The sequence below is a fragment of the Microtus oregoni genome, unplaced genomic scaffold (genome assembly GCF_018167655.1).
Source record: "Microtus oregoni isolate MIOR12 unplaced genomic scaffold, Mior012 000049F_ref0000343, whole genome shotgun sequence".
NCBI classification, from domain to species: domain Eukaryota; kingdom Metazoa; phylum Chordata; class Mammalia; order Rodentia; family Cricetidae; genus Microtus; species Microtus oregoni.
In genome coordinates this window covers 12,480,086-12,497,475 of record NW_024543223.1, presented here as the reverse complement: position 1 = coordinate 12,497,475, position 17,390 = coordinate 12,480,086, and the positions used below count along the sequence as shown (strand labels likewise).

At 43.7% G+C, this 17,390-nt stretch overlaps 1 protein-coding gene across 5 annotated transcripts in view; it reads right to left on the bottom strand.

The window, feature by feature from the left end:
• The window catches only part of Cpeb2 (cytoplasmic polyadenylation element binding protein 2), a 51,280-nt gene extending 34,290 nt beyond the window's left edge, over positions 1 to 16,990 (bottom strand). For 2 of the 5 annotated variants that reach the window (XM_041636244.1, XM_041636245.1), the window contains exons 1-4: positions 15,015 to 16,990; positions 12,496 to 12,777; positions 11,659 to 11,748; positions 6,923 to 7,013 (exon numbers count right to left, since the gene is read on the bottom strand). In XM_041636244.1, the coding sequence (XP_041492178.1) occupies positions 6,923 to 7,013; positions 11,659 to 11,748; positions 12,496 to 12,777; positions 15,015 to 16,652 (2,101 nt within the window). In that variant the 5' untranslated portion in view covers positions 16,653 to 16,990. Of the gene's footprint in view, positions 1 to 6,922; positions 7,014 to 11,658; positions 11,749 to 12,495; positions 12,778 to 13,735; positions 13,771 to 15,014 lie in introns of those variants that run through there. The other 3 variants (XM_041636246.1, XM_041636247.1, XM_041636248.1) reach the window with 2 other exon arrangements.
• Positions 16,991 to 17,390: the final 400 nt, after the last annotated feature.

Sequence of the window (17,390 nt, the reverse complement as noted above, 5' to 3'; positions counted from 1 at the left end):
TAAACTAAGAAGTTGATAGAGCTCAAATAAATGAGCTACTCTGAAAGGAACCTGATTCTTGGAGTCTTTTATACAATTTAATCTACCCTGGGCAGGGATGCAGGGGCCTCTTCACTCAGGAAGTACAAGTTGACTAGGGACCAAAGAATCTTCCAGTTAAATGTGAAGGAACCAATACTTTTATTTACTTCTTTAGCTTTTTGAATCACCTAGCATGGCCTCTGTTAACAGAGAAGTATTTCACTAGGGCAAAGATAAATGGAACAGAGCGCAAAAGAACCACATTAGCATGTTTCTGGAAGCTGAAACTTTTAAAGTGTCACTGACTAAACCATAACTCCCTGAAGGCACAACCCCAAGCCCCTCTGTGCACGGGAACGTCATCTGGAAACAAGCAGACCCCCGGTGAGAATCAGCACCAAGAAGCTCTGGCTAACCCTGAAGGTGGAGGAGAGGTAGAACTGAAAACAGGAAGGCCATTAAATGCCTGTTCATTTTAAAAAGCACCAGGGATACATGGCTACCTTTTTGGTTCTTCAAAGAGAGCTGCAAAGCTAGACTCAACAAGGTCTCACAAAAACAAGTGGAAGATACCAAGGTGGGCTTCCCAGACCACAGTGAAATACTGAGAAAAAGACCTTGTCAGTGTCTCATATCATTTGCTTATTGAAGTCACTATTAGTTACACCTAACTGCATGCACAGAGCTTCTCATTTCCATATTAGTATTTTACTTCTAAGCATGGATAGTAAGCAGTCTCTATCTGACAAAAGCATCCAGCATGAGATCAAAACAGGAAGAAAAAAAGGATGTTGAGAAAGTATAGACAACACTATAACAGAATATCAATCAGACAGCTAAGATGCGATAAAATTAAATGGCATATTAATAAAGTTATAAAAATGTTCTCTAAGAGGGTCTTAAAACTGCAGTCATGTGACCTGAGAACATCTTGCGAAGAGTTCAGGAGTGAACCAGTGACAGCACACTGCTCTGTTCTCATCCCACCACACAAATCAAAACAATGGGAACTGTTTCTTTCCAAACCAACAGATTATGAGTGTAGGAAGCTTAACAATTAAAAAATTCCCACAATGGTAGAAGGGGTTGAATTATAAAAGAAATCAAGCCCCAACTTTCTATGAAGTAAAGAAGGCTGTTTGTGGATCCAAAGGAATATGCAACTCAAAAAGTAAGAGAAATAGAGGCAAGTGCATATGCATGTTTGTAACCTATAATAAACCATTACTGTGGAACTTCTGAACTACAGGCATGACAAATAAAACAGGGCCCAAAAAGGACAAAAAAATGTTAAGACAAACATAGCATCGTGCTTGACAGCCACCCAGGAACTAAAAGAAAACAAATTGGACGTTTTAACTCTACACTGCTCTATGATCTTATAAAAAAATCAGTACAAACAAGTGTTCAAAATGGATGTCCCATCGTGGGAGGGTAATGTAAAGCAGGCCCAACAAAACAAGATCTCTATACCATTAAGACAAAGGCATGGCCTCTGAGGAGATATAAATGGCTTCCAGTTTAGTGTTTTTATGGGATTCCTAAGTGTGTAGATGAGTGGGTCTGTGATTCTTGTGCCTTCTCTTGGCTCTTTTCCTTCTGTTTTTTGTCTTGTCCAACTCTGATATGTTAGTTTTTCTTTTACTATATTATATCATATTCTATTTATATAATTATGTTCCCTTAGAAGCCTGTTTGTTTTCTAATGAGAGCTAGAAAGCTGATGGATCTGGATGGGAGGGGAGATGGGGAATAACTAGGAGGAGTAGAAGGAGAGGAAACCGCAATCAGGATATAGTCTATGTGTGAAAAGAATCTATTTTCATTAAGAGGAATATTGCTTTTAAAAAGTCAATATTTTTAAAAAAAGGAATAAAGGACATGAAAATCATACGACAGTGACCAGTGACAACACAGGGCTAAAAATAAAATATACAATTGTGGGAGTGGATCTGACACAAGCTTGAGAACCTCTGCCCACCCACAAGTTCCTAAGTCCTAGAATATGATTTCTCCACAGGAGGCTTACAAACTCATCTAAGTTGCTTTGTGGCTTTGGACTTTATTTCCTTTCATAAAGTCAATGAGAGAAACAGAGGGCAAAATAGGGCGACAGCAAGAATCTGGTACTGCACAGGCAGCGTCAAGCGGCTCCTATCTCTCGGGGCAGGTACCCTAATGTCACCAGGGTTTCTTGCTTCTAGAGTCATAAACACAGGCGTTTATCAGTGAGGAATAAAGCTGATACTAGGTAATAGAGACTCAGGTTCTTAGAGCCTTTGAAAAGTATGCACTTCAAAATGTTTATTGGCATAAAATCCCATTCTAAGCCCTTGTTTCTGGACTTTCTTGAACTATTCAGGGAACACTGGAAAAATCATTATGACCAGCTGATCATCTCAAGAACTGTTACACAAACTGTATTTCTCCCTATTGTCTTTAGGTCAATTTTTATGAGCTGAAATTCAATTTTTTGTCCTTACAGTTTGAGGGAGGGCGCAGTGTTTAAATCTTACACAGTAAGACCCTTTTCACAAATTGTTGTGGGCAGGAGGGAGGGCGGCTTAACAATGATCTGTCTTGTTCTTTTGTTTAAAGGGAAAGAATGAACCAACTCATACAAACATAAAAAGATCACAGATTATTTTAAGTACATATGCAAATATAAAATTGCAAAATTATGAAACTGAACTTGGCAAAGCATGATTTTTCTTTAGCTATTTAAAATTCCACACTTATTCTTCCTTTGAAAGGAAAGCAGAGTGTGCCTAGAATCAAGACAGCCATTAGAAAGAGTGTACACACAGAGAACACACGCAGAAGGACACAGCGGCTCCATCAGTGGTACTCGGACTGAGGAAGGCACACCCAGTGTGCTCGTGTTTCTGATGACAGACCATGCCTCACAATACTGAATGAGCGGGGTATAACAACGGTGCCATGTGGCACTAACCAACGGACTGGGACCAGTCTTTCAGTTCTTCAGAAGCGCCAATCTCAGGTTTGCTTTCTCACGCAATGACACTTCCTCTCAGGAATTCTTCATCAATGTTCTACTCCAGCTTCATATCAGAATTCCCTTTATTCCATATATAAATTAGGAATAACTTTCCATTTACCATATTTCTAAACATTCTCTCCTCTACAGTAGTTCTAGCTTCTGTAGATACATGGAAAGTTTTGGTATATGATCCTTCTGTCTTTCCCCAGCAGGTTATACCTTCCTCAGGGATAAAGAACTTGGCTTTCCTCAGTGTCTATCCTCACAGTGCACAGTGAGCAAAGGGTACAGAGTTGGCACATGGTACAAAGTTCCGTGTCTGGCCACCACTTGCTATCTGTCCATCTCCAATAAGCTGAGAGCTTCCCGTTTGCTACACAAGACCATAAAAACCTCCTTCTTAAAACATGGAGGTGGGTGCTGGAAAAAGTGAGTAACTAGAGCAAAGAATTTTAGATGACAGTGGGAGGAGAGGTGGCTTCTATGAGTGAAGTCGCTTAGTTCCTAGCCAGATCAGTAATCATTTACTCTTTCCACATTCAATACATCTACTCGACTGTTTCCTCCCTGCTGACACCCACTGTGAGAAGTTTATCTTTTGCTTTAATCTTATGAGTGGAAGTAAATATAAATGTATAGATCTGCCTTTGACTCCTGAACTAATAAACCTTCACAATGGTCCCCTCCAGCCCCCGTCTCTTCATATTTACATATCTTGAGCCATACTGTGGAAACAGCAGTGTGATGCTTCTGAGGCCAGGCTGTAGAGCGCCCGGGCATTTGCACTGATCTGTGCCATTTACTCTGGGCAGCAGGGCTAGGCAGACATGGTATTAGCAGTCATGCTGTAACTTTCCTACCATATGGAAAGGAATTCTTTAGCCTAATAAGGTTTCAGGCTGTAGGATCAACCAATTTCTTGGCTGCTACCTCATGAAACCCTTAGCCAGAAATAATCAAGTTGCTACCCAATTCTAAGCTTGACAAATTATATAAGGTAAATGTTTTAAGCTCTTGAGTTATTTTTGCAGCAATATATAAGTAATACAATCTCTTGTGACAATAGAAAGAGACCAGGGAACTCATGTTAAAATTTTGCATTCTCCCTCTCCTGTCTATTGGTAGATCTTATGAGGAAGATGAAGCAAATGATGATTGAAGAAGATATTTTAAGAGGATAAAATAAGCTTCATCTTGCTCCTATGAGAAACATGTTGGTTGTTTGTGTATTAAACAAGGGAAAGATTTTCTGAGATAAGAAGACAACGTGCTTTCCTGAAGGAAGGAAAGGAAAGATGGGAAGACAATATATGCCTTGGTTAACCCTGGCATCACCTTGCTTAGACAGATTGGATAGAGGTCCAGCAACCCCACTCCCAGTAGTGTAATGATCAGAGTGTGTGGAGGAAGAAAATGTGTCATGATAAAGCAGGAAGAGGTGTAATGAGCCAGTAAGAAAGAGAAGAAAATCTAGTGCTGAAATGCTCAGGTCACAGTGCTGATAGCTGTTTTCACCATGGCAGTAGATGTAGCCCTATTTCTTTACAGTATATGGAAATGTTCTCCCAAATGCTCAGTTTTCTTTTCCCTTTTCTGCCATAATACATGTGGAAAATGAAACGTTCCAGTTAGAAACTGGCCAACATGGCGATCCATACAAGTCGCTGAAGGCTTAGGTTTTCCTTTCGTTTTCAGAGCCAAGGTTAATTTTTTTCTATCAAGAGATATGGCGATGGATGGAGATAGAGACAGAGACCCACACTGGAGCACTGGACTGAGCTCCCAAGGTCCCAATGAGGAGCAGAAGGAGGGAGAACATGAGCAAAGAAGTCAGGACCACAAGGGGTGCACCCACCCACTGAGACAGTGGAGCTGATCTATTGGGAACTCACCAAGGCCAGCTGCACTGGGACTGAAAAAGCATGGGATAAAACCGGACTCTCTGAACATGGCGAACAATGAGGGCTGATGAGACGCCAAGGACAATGGCACTGGGTTTTGATCCTACTTCATGTTCTGGCTTTGTGGGAGCCTAGCCAGTTTGAATGTTCTCCTTCCTAGACCAGGATGGAGTGGGGAGGACTTTGGACTTTCCACAGGGCAGGGAACCCTGACTGCTCTTCAGACTGGAGAGGGAGGGGGAGAGGAGTGGGGGGAGGGGGAGAGGAGTGGAGGGAGGGGCAGAGAAATGGGGGGAGGAGGGGATGAGTGGGAGGCTGGGAGGAGGTGGAAATTTTTTTTTCTCAATAAAAAAATAAATATAAAAAAAAGAGATATGAATTTCTCATAACTTTTAACTCATTACTCTTAGCATCATTCTGTTGGTACAATTCCTTTTAGGTCCCCCCTCGAGATGCCCCTCTACCGTAAACTGCCTAGGCTTGAAAACAGATGAGTAGTGTTGGTAAGAAACATTTCCTCTAGCATCTTCAAGAAGCTTTATCAACAAAGACCAGGAGAAATAAGGAAAGCTTTTCATATGCATTGGTAACAGTGAACTAGCTTGATTTTACTTTATAATTCCTAGGAGTTTTCTTCCTAGAGAAGACATAATTCAATACAGAAATTCTTAGTTGTAAACTATTAACAATTCTCTTCTTTCTTATATGTGTGTGTGTTTACTTTTGAGACAGTGTTGCTACCCAGTCTCATGAGTGCTAGTATACAGTCAAATGCCTGGATTTTATTCTGAAAGGGAAGATCCAAGGTAAATTGTGAAATAGAACAGGACCTCAAACAGAGAACCTTACAATAGAGGCAAAAGATCAACAACACCCACAAGAAAACAAAAGACATAACCATATTAGTTTGAGGACTAGCCACCAGTGTACATCAACAATCATAACATGCTCCTTAAAATGTGAGGATTAGAGAGACAAAAAAACCCTATGTATAAAACTCAGAAGCTGAGAAAGACTCTGATTATTGTTATGAATTTAGCTGCCAACAAAACCGTTTTGGAGTTTTTAGGACAAAATTTTCTAAAAGAATTACATTTGCCAGGCAGTGGGGGCACACACCTTTAATCCCAGCACTCAGGAGGCAGAGGTTGGTGGATGTGTGCTAGCCTGATCTAAAGAGCTAGTTCCAGGATAGCTAGGGCTGTTACACAGAGAAACTCTGTCTCAAAAAACATTATATTTGTAGGATAAAAACTGGAGAACTTATAAAGAATTCCACGATTCTGACTCAATGAGAAGTACAGATCTAGAAATAGCAATTATTATTCTGGTGAATTCACAATACACTAACTGTGCTGGCTACTGATTTGTCAGCTTGACACAAACTAGAGTCACTTGGGAAGAGGGAGTCAATCGAGAAAATGTATTCATAAAACTGATGATAGATATGGGAAGGCCCGGCCCATTATCTGTAGTGCCACCCTTGGGCAGCAGGTCCTGGATGGTATAAGAAAGCAGGCTCAGCAAGTGACGAGAAGCAAGTAAACAGTGTCACTCCGAAGTCTCTGCTGCTGTTCATGCCTCCAGGTTCCTGTCTTGTGCTCTTGTCCTGATTTTCCTCCCCAATGGACTAAAAGCTCTAAGCTGAAACCCTTTTCTCTCCAAACCTTTGCTCTTGGTTATTGTGATTTACCACAGCAACATAAACCCTAAGATATTCACATGGTGTGGCAACAACTACTTACTGATGCTTTGAGTGGCTAAAGTTTGCATGACCTGTTACCCGCATTAGGTAACTAGTACTCCTGTTTCCTCAAGGTGGTAAGATTGCAATATAAAGGGCACTAATATAAAGGACAACAAGAGACAGAAAATAATGCATATGAAATAATGTTGATATTTCTTTACATATCAGAAAGTTGGTTTATATAAGTACTAAGTTTTCCTAAGCAGACAAACCAATATATGTATGAAACTGATGCTGTAAATTGCCGCGTACCTTTGAGAGGATCATGCTCTGCTCTCATGATATCAATAAGGGAATTTTCCAGAGAGTGCATATTCAAGCTATCATACATTCTACTTCGATCCTGGAAGACAGAAAAAGAAAAGATATAAGATCTATGTAATTTTAAAAGTAAAAGTTAAAAACATATAATCTTTCTTATATAAAGTAGGACACTTGATCAATGTATTACTACTTAACTTGTATCCCAAGAAAATACTGATATTTAAGTATCATGTCAACTACAATGTCTCTTGTTAAGGGACAATATTTTTAGCACATTCATTTCTAAAATATATAAAAATTAATGTAATTTTATTGGAGTATTAGCTGAATGCAGTGAAATAATCTCTCTGATCATTTTTACACATATTACACACAGAAAACATTTTCAGTTGCTTAATGTTTCTTTCATATATCTAGGAAGACAGACATTGGCACTTAAAAATGAGCATCTTGAGAAGAATTTAACAGTTGCACCACACTTTAAACATCTATCACACACTTAAAACTTGACTTAGTCTTCAGAATTGCAAAACAGTGAATATGTAAGCATTCTATACACAAAAATTAAATGTAGGATACTAATATTAGAAAAGAATGTCTCATATATTTACATTCAAATCTCACTCTCCAAAGTGCTTCCACTTTTTGTAATCCTCCCTCTCTGAACTCCACTCCAAATGAAGGCAGCAGAGAGGGGAGTGGGGAGGCACTTCAGTTCACATCCCCTTCCCCAACTCTGAGAAATTCCTTCTGTGTTGACAGCAGCTTTTTTTTTTTTTTTTTTTGCTGATAATACAATCCCCTTGCTTTATAGAAAACATTTAGGTCTTTAATGTCTAAGGATTGATATTATGTTCTACTCAACACAAACACAATGAATAAGCAATTAACAAGGGAAACGAGACAAACAAGCTATGATCCATGCCCTCCAAAGAGTCTGATGTCTTTTCTAAAATATGTCAAAGCCATCCCCACACACTTGTTAGATGCATGAATGTACAAATTCGAAGCAGGGATAGGTCATCTAAACTCTCAAAATGACCAGCACAGGAAACCAGAAAAGGATCAGAAAAGTAAACCGACAGTTTCCACAGAAATCCTAGTAAAGCATTAACCTGGAGCCACATGATTCAAGTTACACCAGAAGTCTCTAGGATCATATGCACCCGGGCACATTTACATAGATTATTTCATTAAGTAATGGCTTATAGCCCTCATGATTTCCCAAAGGAACCAACAACCAGAAAATATTCAGAACTAGGTCTTTGGAGAGCTAAAGAAAAACATAAGGTTTGTTTATTTCTTCTTCTTTGATGTCTAACTAGGGTTGTATGCTTTTTAAAGCCAGGGGCCAGGATCAGCACTGTAGACTAAACAAGGCGCTATCAAGGAATTAGGAAGGGTGAGTAGTAACACCGAAAGAAGCAAAGCTGCTAGAGAGGAGGCTCTTGCTCCAATTAATCACCAACTACCTACAGAGGTCCGATTCACTGATCTTCAAGGGAAAGATCCTGAACACACAACATACCTATCCGTACTGCTTCACTAGAACAGATGAACCTGGTAGGGGAGTGGGAGAGAATCAATGAAAAGGAGCGGTGCTTCCCAAACTCGACATGCTGCAGAATTATGTGAAAAGCAGGTTAGTACACACTGGTGCCACATTTTAACTCCTCTGACTAAGGAGATGTTAGGTGGACCATGAAGCTGCTGGCCAGCACAGTATAAACAGCACCAAGCTTTGGGATCTTCTACACCACCGAACCTCTTTATACTCTGCCTCCATCTTCTGGAAAATAGCCAAGTCAGACGGAACAATGCCTATAGACCACTTGAACACACAGATAAAGTATTGTTACAGCAAATGACATAAGATGGACGTGAGAAGAGGATGGCCTTTGTGCAAACAAGACCTACATGCTTACTAATGCCTCCATTTCTACCATCTCTCCTTCTGCTCGACAGTGTGCGCATTTCCTGGACTCGTCCACTATCTTCTAAAGTAATTAAGGCTAGGGTCCTTCTAATCACACCCATCTAGCTTTCAAATGTCTGTAAAATGAATACCCCTTTATCATTACCATAAAACTCTCTATAAAACGTGTAAGTTGAGCTGTATGATGAGTGTAAAGACTACTATTAAGACGGTAATTATAAAGGACTAAATCTTAGACTTTTCTATAGAATCTGCTAATTGACTAAACTGGAACAAGTATAAGATACTAAAATAGATTTGTTATCAGATGAATTTCTAGCTACTGAATGGAAGAATATTGTAATATTCAAGTTCTTAAGTATATTTAAGTTAGGATTAATAAACTATCAAAGCAAACATTAATATTCTTATGATGTACTGTGTAGGCTCTAAAAGTATAAGTACTTAAAATATTTTATGTTCTACACCCTAAATAATTAGAAGAAAACATTCTACAGTTCATAACTATCTTTTAAAGGCAATAGTTTAAAACAAATTGTATTTAATTATTCATATTGTGCTATAAAACAAATGTGTTCTTCTAAAGTAAGGATACTAGGAACAGATTTACTCATCTAAATTGTTATCTGTTTAAATCTATAAGGAAGACTTGAGGCAATTTAGAAATAAAGATGTACACACAGTCCTGACATACTAACAAATACAGAAGATCATGTTAGTTTTACTATTACATGGCTGCTTGAAAATTACTAAGACATTTCAGAAAAACTGAGGAAAAGTTCATATACCATAGTCTAAAATATTAAAGCCATCTGGTAATCAGTTAATTGGAGTTTTACAGAAATGAGATGATAAGAGTCCTACAGTAACAAGACAAAAACAGAAGAAATGGAAAACGATAGTAGCCTCTGAAAGTCTACTGCTTATGTGACTATTTTTCTGTACCCATATGTTAGCCATAAGCACTTATGAAAGGGTAGACAGATAATATTCCAAAGACACTTAAAGGACTGAGGCTAAGACACTAAATACCCAGGGAAAGCACCTACTTACTGCTAAACAAAAGAGCTTCTTGACTTTTAGCTGTGTGTGAGTTTAAAGACTCCTACACTCTCGAAGTTCAGGCTCATAAAATGCTGGCATTGCTTTTCTACCACACACTACTTCTGAGGGAGACCCATGAAAGTGTCAAGTGACAGACTTCCCCTAAAGAAGATCTCCAAAATGTGATTTATTACTTTATATTAGTTTGGATGGTTGATTGATAGAAAATATCTTTAACTAGCTCAAGGCCGTTTCCATAATATACAGCAAATATCCTGCATTGAAAACATTGAAAACTGCCCAGAGAGAAGATAACATGTACTGATAGGTTTCTCAGGGCATACTGCAGAGGTGCCACATATAAAAACATGTAAGTGGTAAACAACCTAAGTTAAAAGGAAATTTACATTGATTTAAAACCTCTAAGTATCCACAAATAAACACATTGTGATTTTTTAAATGTCTCATGGAAAATTCTATTTTGAGGAAATCAATAACAGTTTTGAGTATTAGTTCTTACTAAATGCTAAAAGCATTTTCAGATAATAAATTCTGGACACACCTAATAGTTTCAGTTCTCAAGTGATAGAGACAGGGATCTGTCTAAGCTATAAATAAGATCCTAGTCCCAACGGCAAAGAAAAAAACAAAAAGGAAAACGTAGTTATGAGAGATTAGTGGAACATTAGGGGTTGGGCAGGCAGTTCAATGGTAAGGTGCATGCCTCACAAGCATGGGGCAATGACCTCAAAAGCCATGCATGGTGAATTGGGACAGAAGGAGAAAGAGACTAGAAAGGGATGAGTGGGAAGCTTACATTAACAAGATAAGAAGCTAAACACAAGATAACTACCATTTTATGTGAGATCCTGGAGGGACAACTTTGATAAATAGTCAGGATTTTTCTAAAACAACAGCTAATGACTGATCATTCAAGGTAGTGCTAGTTCCCCAGATTAGAATGCTATTTATAAAATGTGCTGTTATTAATCTGCCTATACAGTCTTTGTAAAAAATCAGTTCATGCTGATAAATTACTTGAGGAAGTGCCTTAGCTATGGATTATATAGCGCCACTCACTTACAAAATCTCAAAACAAAGGTCAAACTTGAGATCTCTAAGACCTCCTCATATAAAAGGACCTATGTTTTTATGTCCTCATATAATAATCCTCATGATCTCGTACCAGAATACATTCAAATTCAGTCTGCAGATAAACAGCATCTTTAAATCACAAAGATCTTGAAGATATTTTAGAACAAAATTTAGAATAAAATACTACACCACAAAACTTTATTTTTATAAAGGTAAAAAACCCCTAAATTAAAACAGGAGTTATTCAGAGGCATATCTGACAAACATTTACAGGAAGATTCCTTAAAACACGAAATGTAAAGCTGGATGGTAAACACACATATGAGTTTGCATCTTCATTGCGGATAATTCTGAAAGGAAGACAGTACCTATTCAGTTTGACTGATGTTTAAAGTCGGGTGCTCTTAGATACATGATTAATTCATTGTAATCAAAGCCAATGTTTTTATGATTTCAAAATATGAATACAAATCTTCTAAATTTGAAAATAAATGGATTAAGAATTTAAATCGAGATATTTAAAACTAAATTGTATTAATAATCTCTGGCATATGCTTATATAATTGAAAAGCAAATGATGACTCGCATTCATACTGTAAACACTGCACTCCTGGCCAGGACCCTGAGAAGCACACACTGTGCAGCCTACCTGGTCTATTCTGGATGTTCCGGCTGCAGTGCACCAACTATCTTGGAGTGAATCTGAGCCCCAAGCTGGCAACTGCAAACTAGATCTCACCTTCAATAGCATAGAAGTTTGCATCAGAAATGAGCAGTTCTCTTCCCCATCCCACCCAAGAAAAACCAAAAACCAAAAAACAGAGATAGAAATGAAAAACAATCAAAGTTCTTTCTTAAATTTCTGTTCCATCCTTTAAAGGTTTTCATGAAAATTAAACTTCATTTACTAGAGTCACAAAATATTAAACAGGCCTGGAAAAAATATCTCCTCCATTAATATTAGGCCACAGTTAGTGGGGAATATTATACATCCATATGTATATATTTATAGACACTGAACCCATTGGAGGCAATGTGAATTATATTCAAAGGGTCTTAACATTACTGTGGCACGATCATAGCTGCATGAAGAACATTCTAATATGTGAACAGTTTGCCACAGACAAACCTATCTGCAACTAGTTACAGAAGGTTTTAGCTTATACTACCAGAAAGGCAAAATTTGGTTGTCTATTAAGAAATAACTAACTTAGACATTTTTAATTGCCAATTAAAGGCTTCAAACTGTAATGGTAGAAACTTTTTTTTAAATGTTTGGAAGCTTATTTCCATTCATTGCGTGTTTACAGATAAATTCTTTTATCTCCATTTTCTCTGTGTTTTACCCTTTAATAATTAAATGATATGCTTAAATTTTATCTTTAATTCTGTTAATCTTCCTATACTGCCATTGCTGCCTCCACCACCCCACTTCCTATTCAAAAGATAAGCATTAGGAATAAGGACAATTACATACCATTCTTACCTGTAAGGGTAAGAGTGTGTTACTATTGTTGTCTGTCCTGAACACATTATCTTCAATCCAAGACTTTGGAGTCAGTGATGGTGTAGAGCGAGTAAATTTCGGTGGTGCTATAACATTACCAGAAAATGGTTTCTTCAGTGGAGATATCTGATTCATAGTCCCTGGAATTCCCATGTTTCCACTTCTACGGTGATCTCTGCCATGCATTGCTCCCCAGGACATGCTTGCAGTGCCCCAACCACTGCTCTGATGGTTGCTCCAAGGAGATTGTTTCAGAAGAGGCTGAGGAAAACACAGCTATTTCAATGACAGGCCTTGGAGAGCTTAGCATTCAGATTCAAATTTTAGAACTAAGCTAAGAATTTAATAAAAAATAAAAGAAAAAAATCATTAAAAATAAAACACAAAAGCCAACAGACTATTTCCTAAGGGTTTACAAAAGAAGCGCTCCTAGTTGAGATCCTATTTACTTAGTGTTCGGGAAGTTTTTATCCCCTATGTACAATAAATAGTGATGTCTCAAGACAATTACTAAAATACTCTTCAAAGCTTAAGTTAACTTTGAAGAACCTCAAAGCAACATATCTTCTACTAGGACTAGTTAAATTAGTATTAGTTAAATGGTCTTAATTATCTCAGCTATGAAAGCAAAATTTTTAGATCTTAGGCTTCCCAAACAGCTCGGGCTACTCTGAACAAACCAACAGAGGTAACCATTCAGTGTGGACTGAAGATGCATTTCAAGGTCAGGTCAGTCCAGGAAGAAATTCATTTTCCTGAACTGTTAATTCAACGTTTATGGTATTTTATTTTGTTTTCTTTCAATATTTCTTTAATTAAGTTAAATTATCCTTGAACTGTTAAAGCAATTATCGGATGCTACCTATAGGTGGATCCACTGAGATATACAATAAACCACAGGCTTTGCTGATTCTTAATAATCTTAATGTAAGTCTCTTAAGGTAACTGACATTCAAAAGCAAAATATATTCCCATCTAGAACCTATGGTGAGAAAAGTCATCAAAAAATGAAAAATTCACAAGACATCATTCACTTTTTAAAAAAAGGAAACTATGAATTGCTAGTATTTCTGTTAATAAGCCAACACTAACGATTTTTCTGCTAAGATTTAGACAGTGAAAACACAGACCATGTCATTTCTAAAACTCAGTAAATACTGTAATCCTAAAATTAAACGTTTTTCTTTTACGAAAAATTTAAAAACTTGATATCCAATACCTATGGGTGTTACTGCAGGATTTGAAATGCTGAAAATCGTGAACATAAAGCCTCTTCTCCTTCCACACAGTTGAGAAGCACAACCAAGGAGTCACAGCAGAATTACCCCATGCAGTAGCCTTGTTTTGCCTACCAAATGACTCACAGTTCAAAGTTCTTTTCCAATGACCTAAAATTCCATTTGAAAGCCATGTGACCTCTTACACTCCGAGGTAAGACCCATTTCTTTTTGTTTATTGGCGCATATTGTAGTTAAAATATGAATCACAACATACATCCTGATAACGTTCTATTTTGACTTTGTAAATTCAAAATTGCGTATAAATTTCCGCGGCAAACTTCAAGTTAAAAATGAAGAGCCTGACACACTAGACAGTTGCTCAAGATCATATAAACCATGGGAAATGGAGCATTACTTCAAAAGTCGGTATTTTTCTTCCTTATAGGTCACATTTCCCATTCTTGGGGAGAAAACAGCGATCAGACAAAACTGTTAACTTCTACTTGGGTTAATTTCGATTATCTGTTGGCTGATACTTTGGTTAATTAAACAGCATTCACTTTTGAAAACTTAGGTCAACAGAAGTTTGAGAAGTAAGGACCGGTTAAAGTCAAATTTTGGTTCCATGACAATCCTTTATCTTGACATTGAACTTCGAATGATCACCATAACAAATGCTAATTCCATTAAATAGCAACAAAACTCTCAACACCAAGAACTCAGCGGCAACCCAAAATCTGCACTGGGCGGGGGTCGGGTGGGGGGAGAACAATAACAGAAAAGACCCTGAGTCTAGGGCACGGACTAGCGAAGAGTCTGCCTGGGTGTCATTTCCCAAAGCCACATACCCCCATGATCCCGGTACACCACCCCATGTGGAGACGTCTAGGAGAAAACGCGTTAATCCTAGTTTCAAGGGTGCCTTGGTCTTCAAACCCACAAGATGAGACAAATACTAAAAAGAGCAGACACCTAGGGCACCCCCAACCCCGCAGCCGAGAGCCGCGCGCCGCCTGACAGTTCCTCCTTGTCGGTGACAGTCCCGGGGTGCGGCTGCAGGTGCCGCCTGGGCTTTCCCAGTGCTGCACCGAACAAACTCCAGAAGGGAACAGCCTCGGCTCCCGTCCGCCCCGGGCATGCCGGGGACGGAGCAGCCCCAGCCCACCTCTCTCTGCTTGCCCACCCGAGCCCACTGTCCCGGGACCGCCGCCGTACCCCGGCGCTGGCCGCTCGAGGGGGCGGCGGGGTCCTGCCCCACCGCCGCCCACCGGACCGTACCTGGTGGTGGTTGTACGAGTTCCTCTGCTGCAGGAAGGCGGCTGCGGCCGCCTGGTGCTGCTGCTGCAGCTGCGGGCTGACGGGCGACCTCCGGCTCTGCGGCTGCTGCGGCGCCGCCGGTGGCGGCTGCTGTTGAGGTAAATTCATGGCGGGCGGCGCGGGCACCGCGGGCGCCGAGAACGGGCCGCCAAAGCCACCACCGCCACCTCCGCCGCCAGCCGGCACGCTGAGCCCCGCGCAGCCGTGCGGCGACACCGGCGAGAAACTCGGAAAGAAGGCCGGGTTGATGGACGACGGCAGCCCGGGGTAGAAGCCGTTCTCCGAGTCCGGGCTGGGCGGCGGCATGGCGCTCAGAGAGCCGCCCGCGCCGCCGCCGCCACCGCCGCCCGGGGTGGCGGCCGAGGAGCCCGGAGGCTGTGACTGCGGCGGCTGCTGGGGTGGCTGCGGCGGCTGCTGGGGTGGCTGCTGCTGGGACGCCGGCGGAGGCTGGGGCGGCGGCGGCGATGCGGTCTGCACCGACCAGGGGGTGCCGAAACCGGGCAGCGGTGGCGGAGACGCGGAGCCGCCTCCCCCTCCGCCTCCGGGGGGTCCCCCGCCCCCGCCGCCGCCGCCCGGGTGCGGCAGGTCCGAGCTCTGCAGGCTGCTGAAGGCGCTGGTGCCGAGCGCCGCGCCGGGCAGGAGGGTGCTGGGGCTGTTGAGCAGTGGGTGGTTGGGCGACTCCATGGAGCCCGGCGCGGGGTTCACCGGCGGCGTCGAGGGGGGCAAGCCCGCATTGGGGGGCTCGGCGGCGCTGCCCTCGCCCGCGCCCGGGGTCTGGCGAGGGCTTCCCGCGCCTCCGTGGCGGCGCCGCGGGGCTGCGGACGGTGAGGGTGGGAGCTGCGGGAGCGGGGGCAGCTCGGCCGGTCGCTGCCGCGGGGCGAAGTCCTGCGGCGGGAGGTGCTGCGTGTGAGGGAGGCTGAACGGCTGCGGGCGCTGGGCGAGCGGCGCCGACTGCAGGAGCGGCCCGGGCGGCGGCGGCGTTGGCGGCGGCGAGCTGAAGCGACCGGGGCAGTGGAGCGGCGGCGGCGGTGGCTTCGCGTCCGGAGGGTGGGGACGGTGTGGCGGGCTCAACTCTTTCCTCTTCTGGCTGCTCAGCTGCTGCTGCTGCCGCTTACTGAAGTCCTGCGGGGAGGAGGTGCGGCAGCAGCAGCAGGAGGAGGCGGAGGAGGAGGAGGGGTGGTGCAGACTCGGTTTGAAGTCCTGGGAGGGGAGGAGGTGGGTCACACCCGCGTTCGTGCCGCCGCCGGGGTGGTGGCTGGGGAGCTGCTCCGCCGCCGCCGCCCCCGAGAGCGGCCTCGCCGGCTGCTGGGTCAGCCCGAGCAGCAGCTCATCCTGCACGGCCTGCTGCTGACGCGCCACGAGCGGGGAGGAAGAGGAAGCTGCGGCCGGGCTGGCCGCGCCGCCGCCCGAGGGGATGGCGAAGGGGGAGGCGGCCTCCGAGAAGCCGGTGACAGGCAACGGCGGTGGCGACAGCGGGCCGAAGGGCGTGGTGGACGGCCCGGCGGCGAAGGGCCGGTATGAGCCGCCGCCGGGCGAGGACCGGGGGCTGCCGCTGCGCAGCAGGGCAGTGTGCAGCACCCCGAACCCGAAGTCCCGCATTTATCAGGCCGGCGGCCGCGGCAGGAGACGCACCCCGTCCCCTGCCCCGCCTAGGAAGACCCGGGAGCCGTGGCGGCGCGGCCGTGGTGGAAGGAGTGGGGGGGGTCAGTGGGAATGGGACACTGTGACTGAGCCAGGGCACACCGACTTGGGCCCCGCCGCCCCTCACGGAGGCCACCGCCACCTCCCGGAACCGGCTCCGGCACCGCCGCTGCCTCGGCCGCCGCCGCCCTCGCCGCTTAAGAACGCCGGAACGTGCGTCAGCAGCCACCTCACAATCGCCCCGCCCACCGCCGCGCGCCCCGGCACGCGGGAGCGCGCCGCCGCCGGCCTCGCCCCGCCCCTCATTAGCATGCGTCCTGGAGGCTGCCAGGCGGCGGGCGCGCGCAGCGTGTCCCTCGGGCCCGGAGCTTGCCAAGGGCGGAATGGAGAAGAGGCCGGTGGAGGTTGGAAGAGGCGTGCGCGCGCGCGTGCGCACGGAGGCGAGCACGCGCGGGCGTTGCGGACAGTTCCTGGGCAACCGCCCCTCCTGCCCCGGTTGCACGCGCCCTCCAGCTCAGGTCCCGCCCTCTCTCAGCCCCTGGGGTCACGTGAGGGACCGCTGTCGGGGAGCTGCACCGAGGGCACCGGCGCTGGGCTGCTGGAATCTGGGAAGGTCCCGCGCTCGGTGTTCTGGTGCACCCCCAAGCGAGTTGTCACTGACTGTCACTGACATCAAGTTGCCACCGCGGGAAAGCT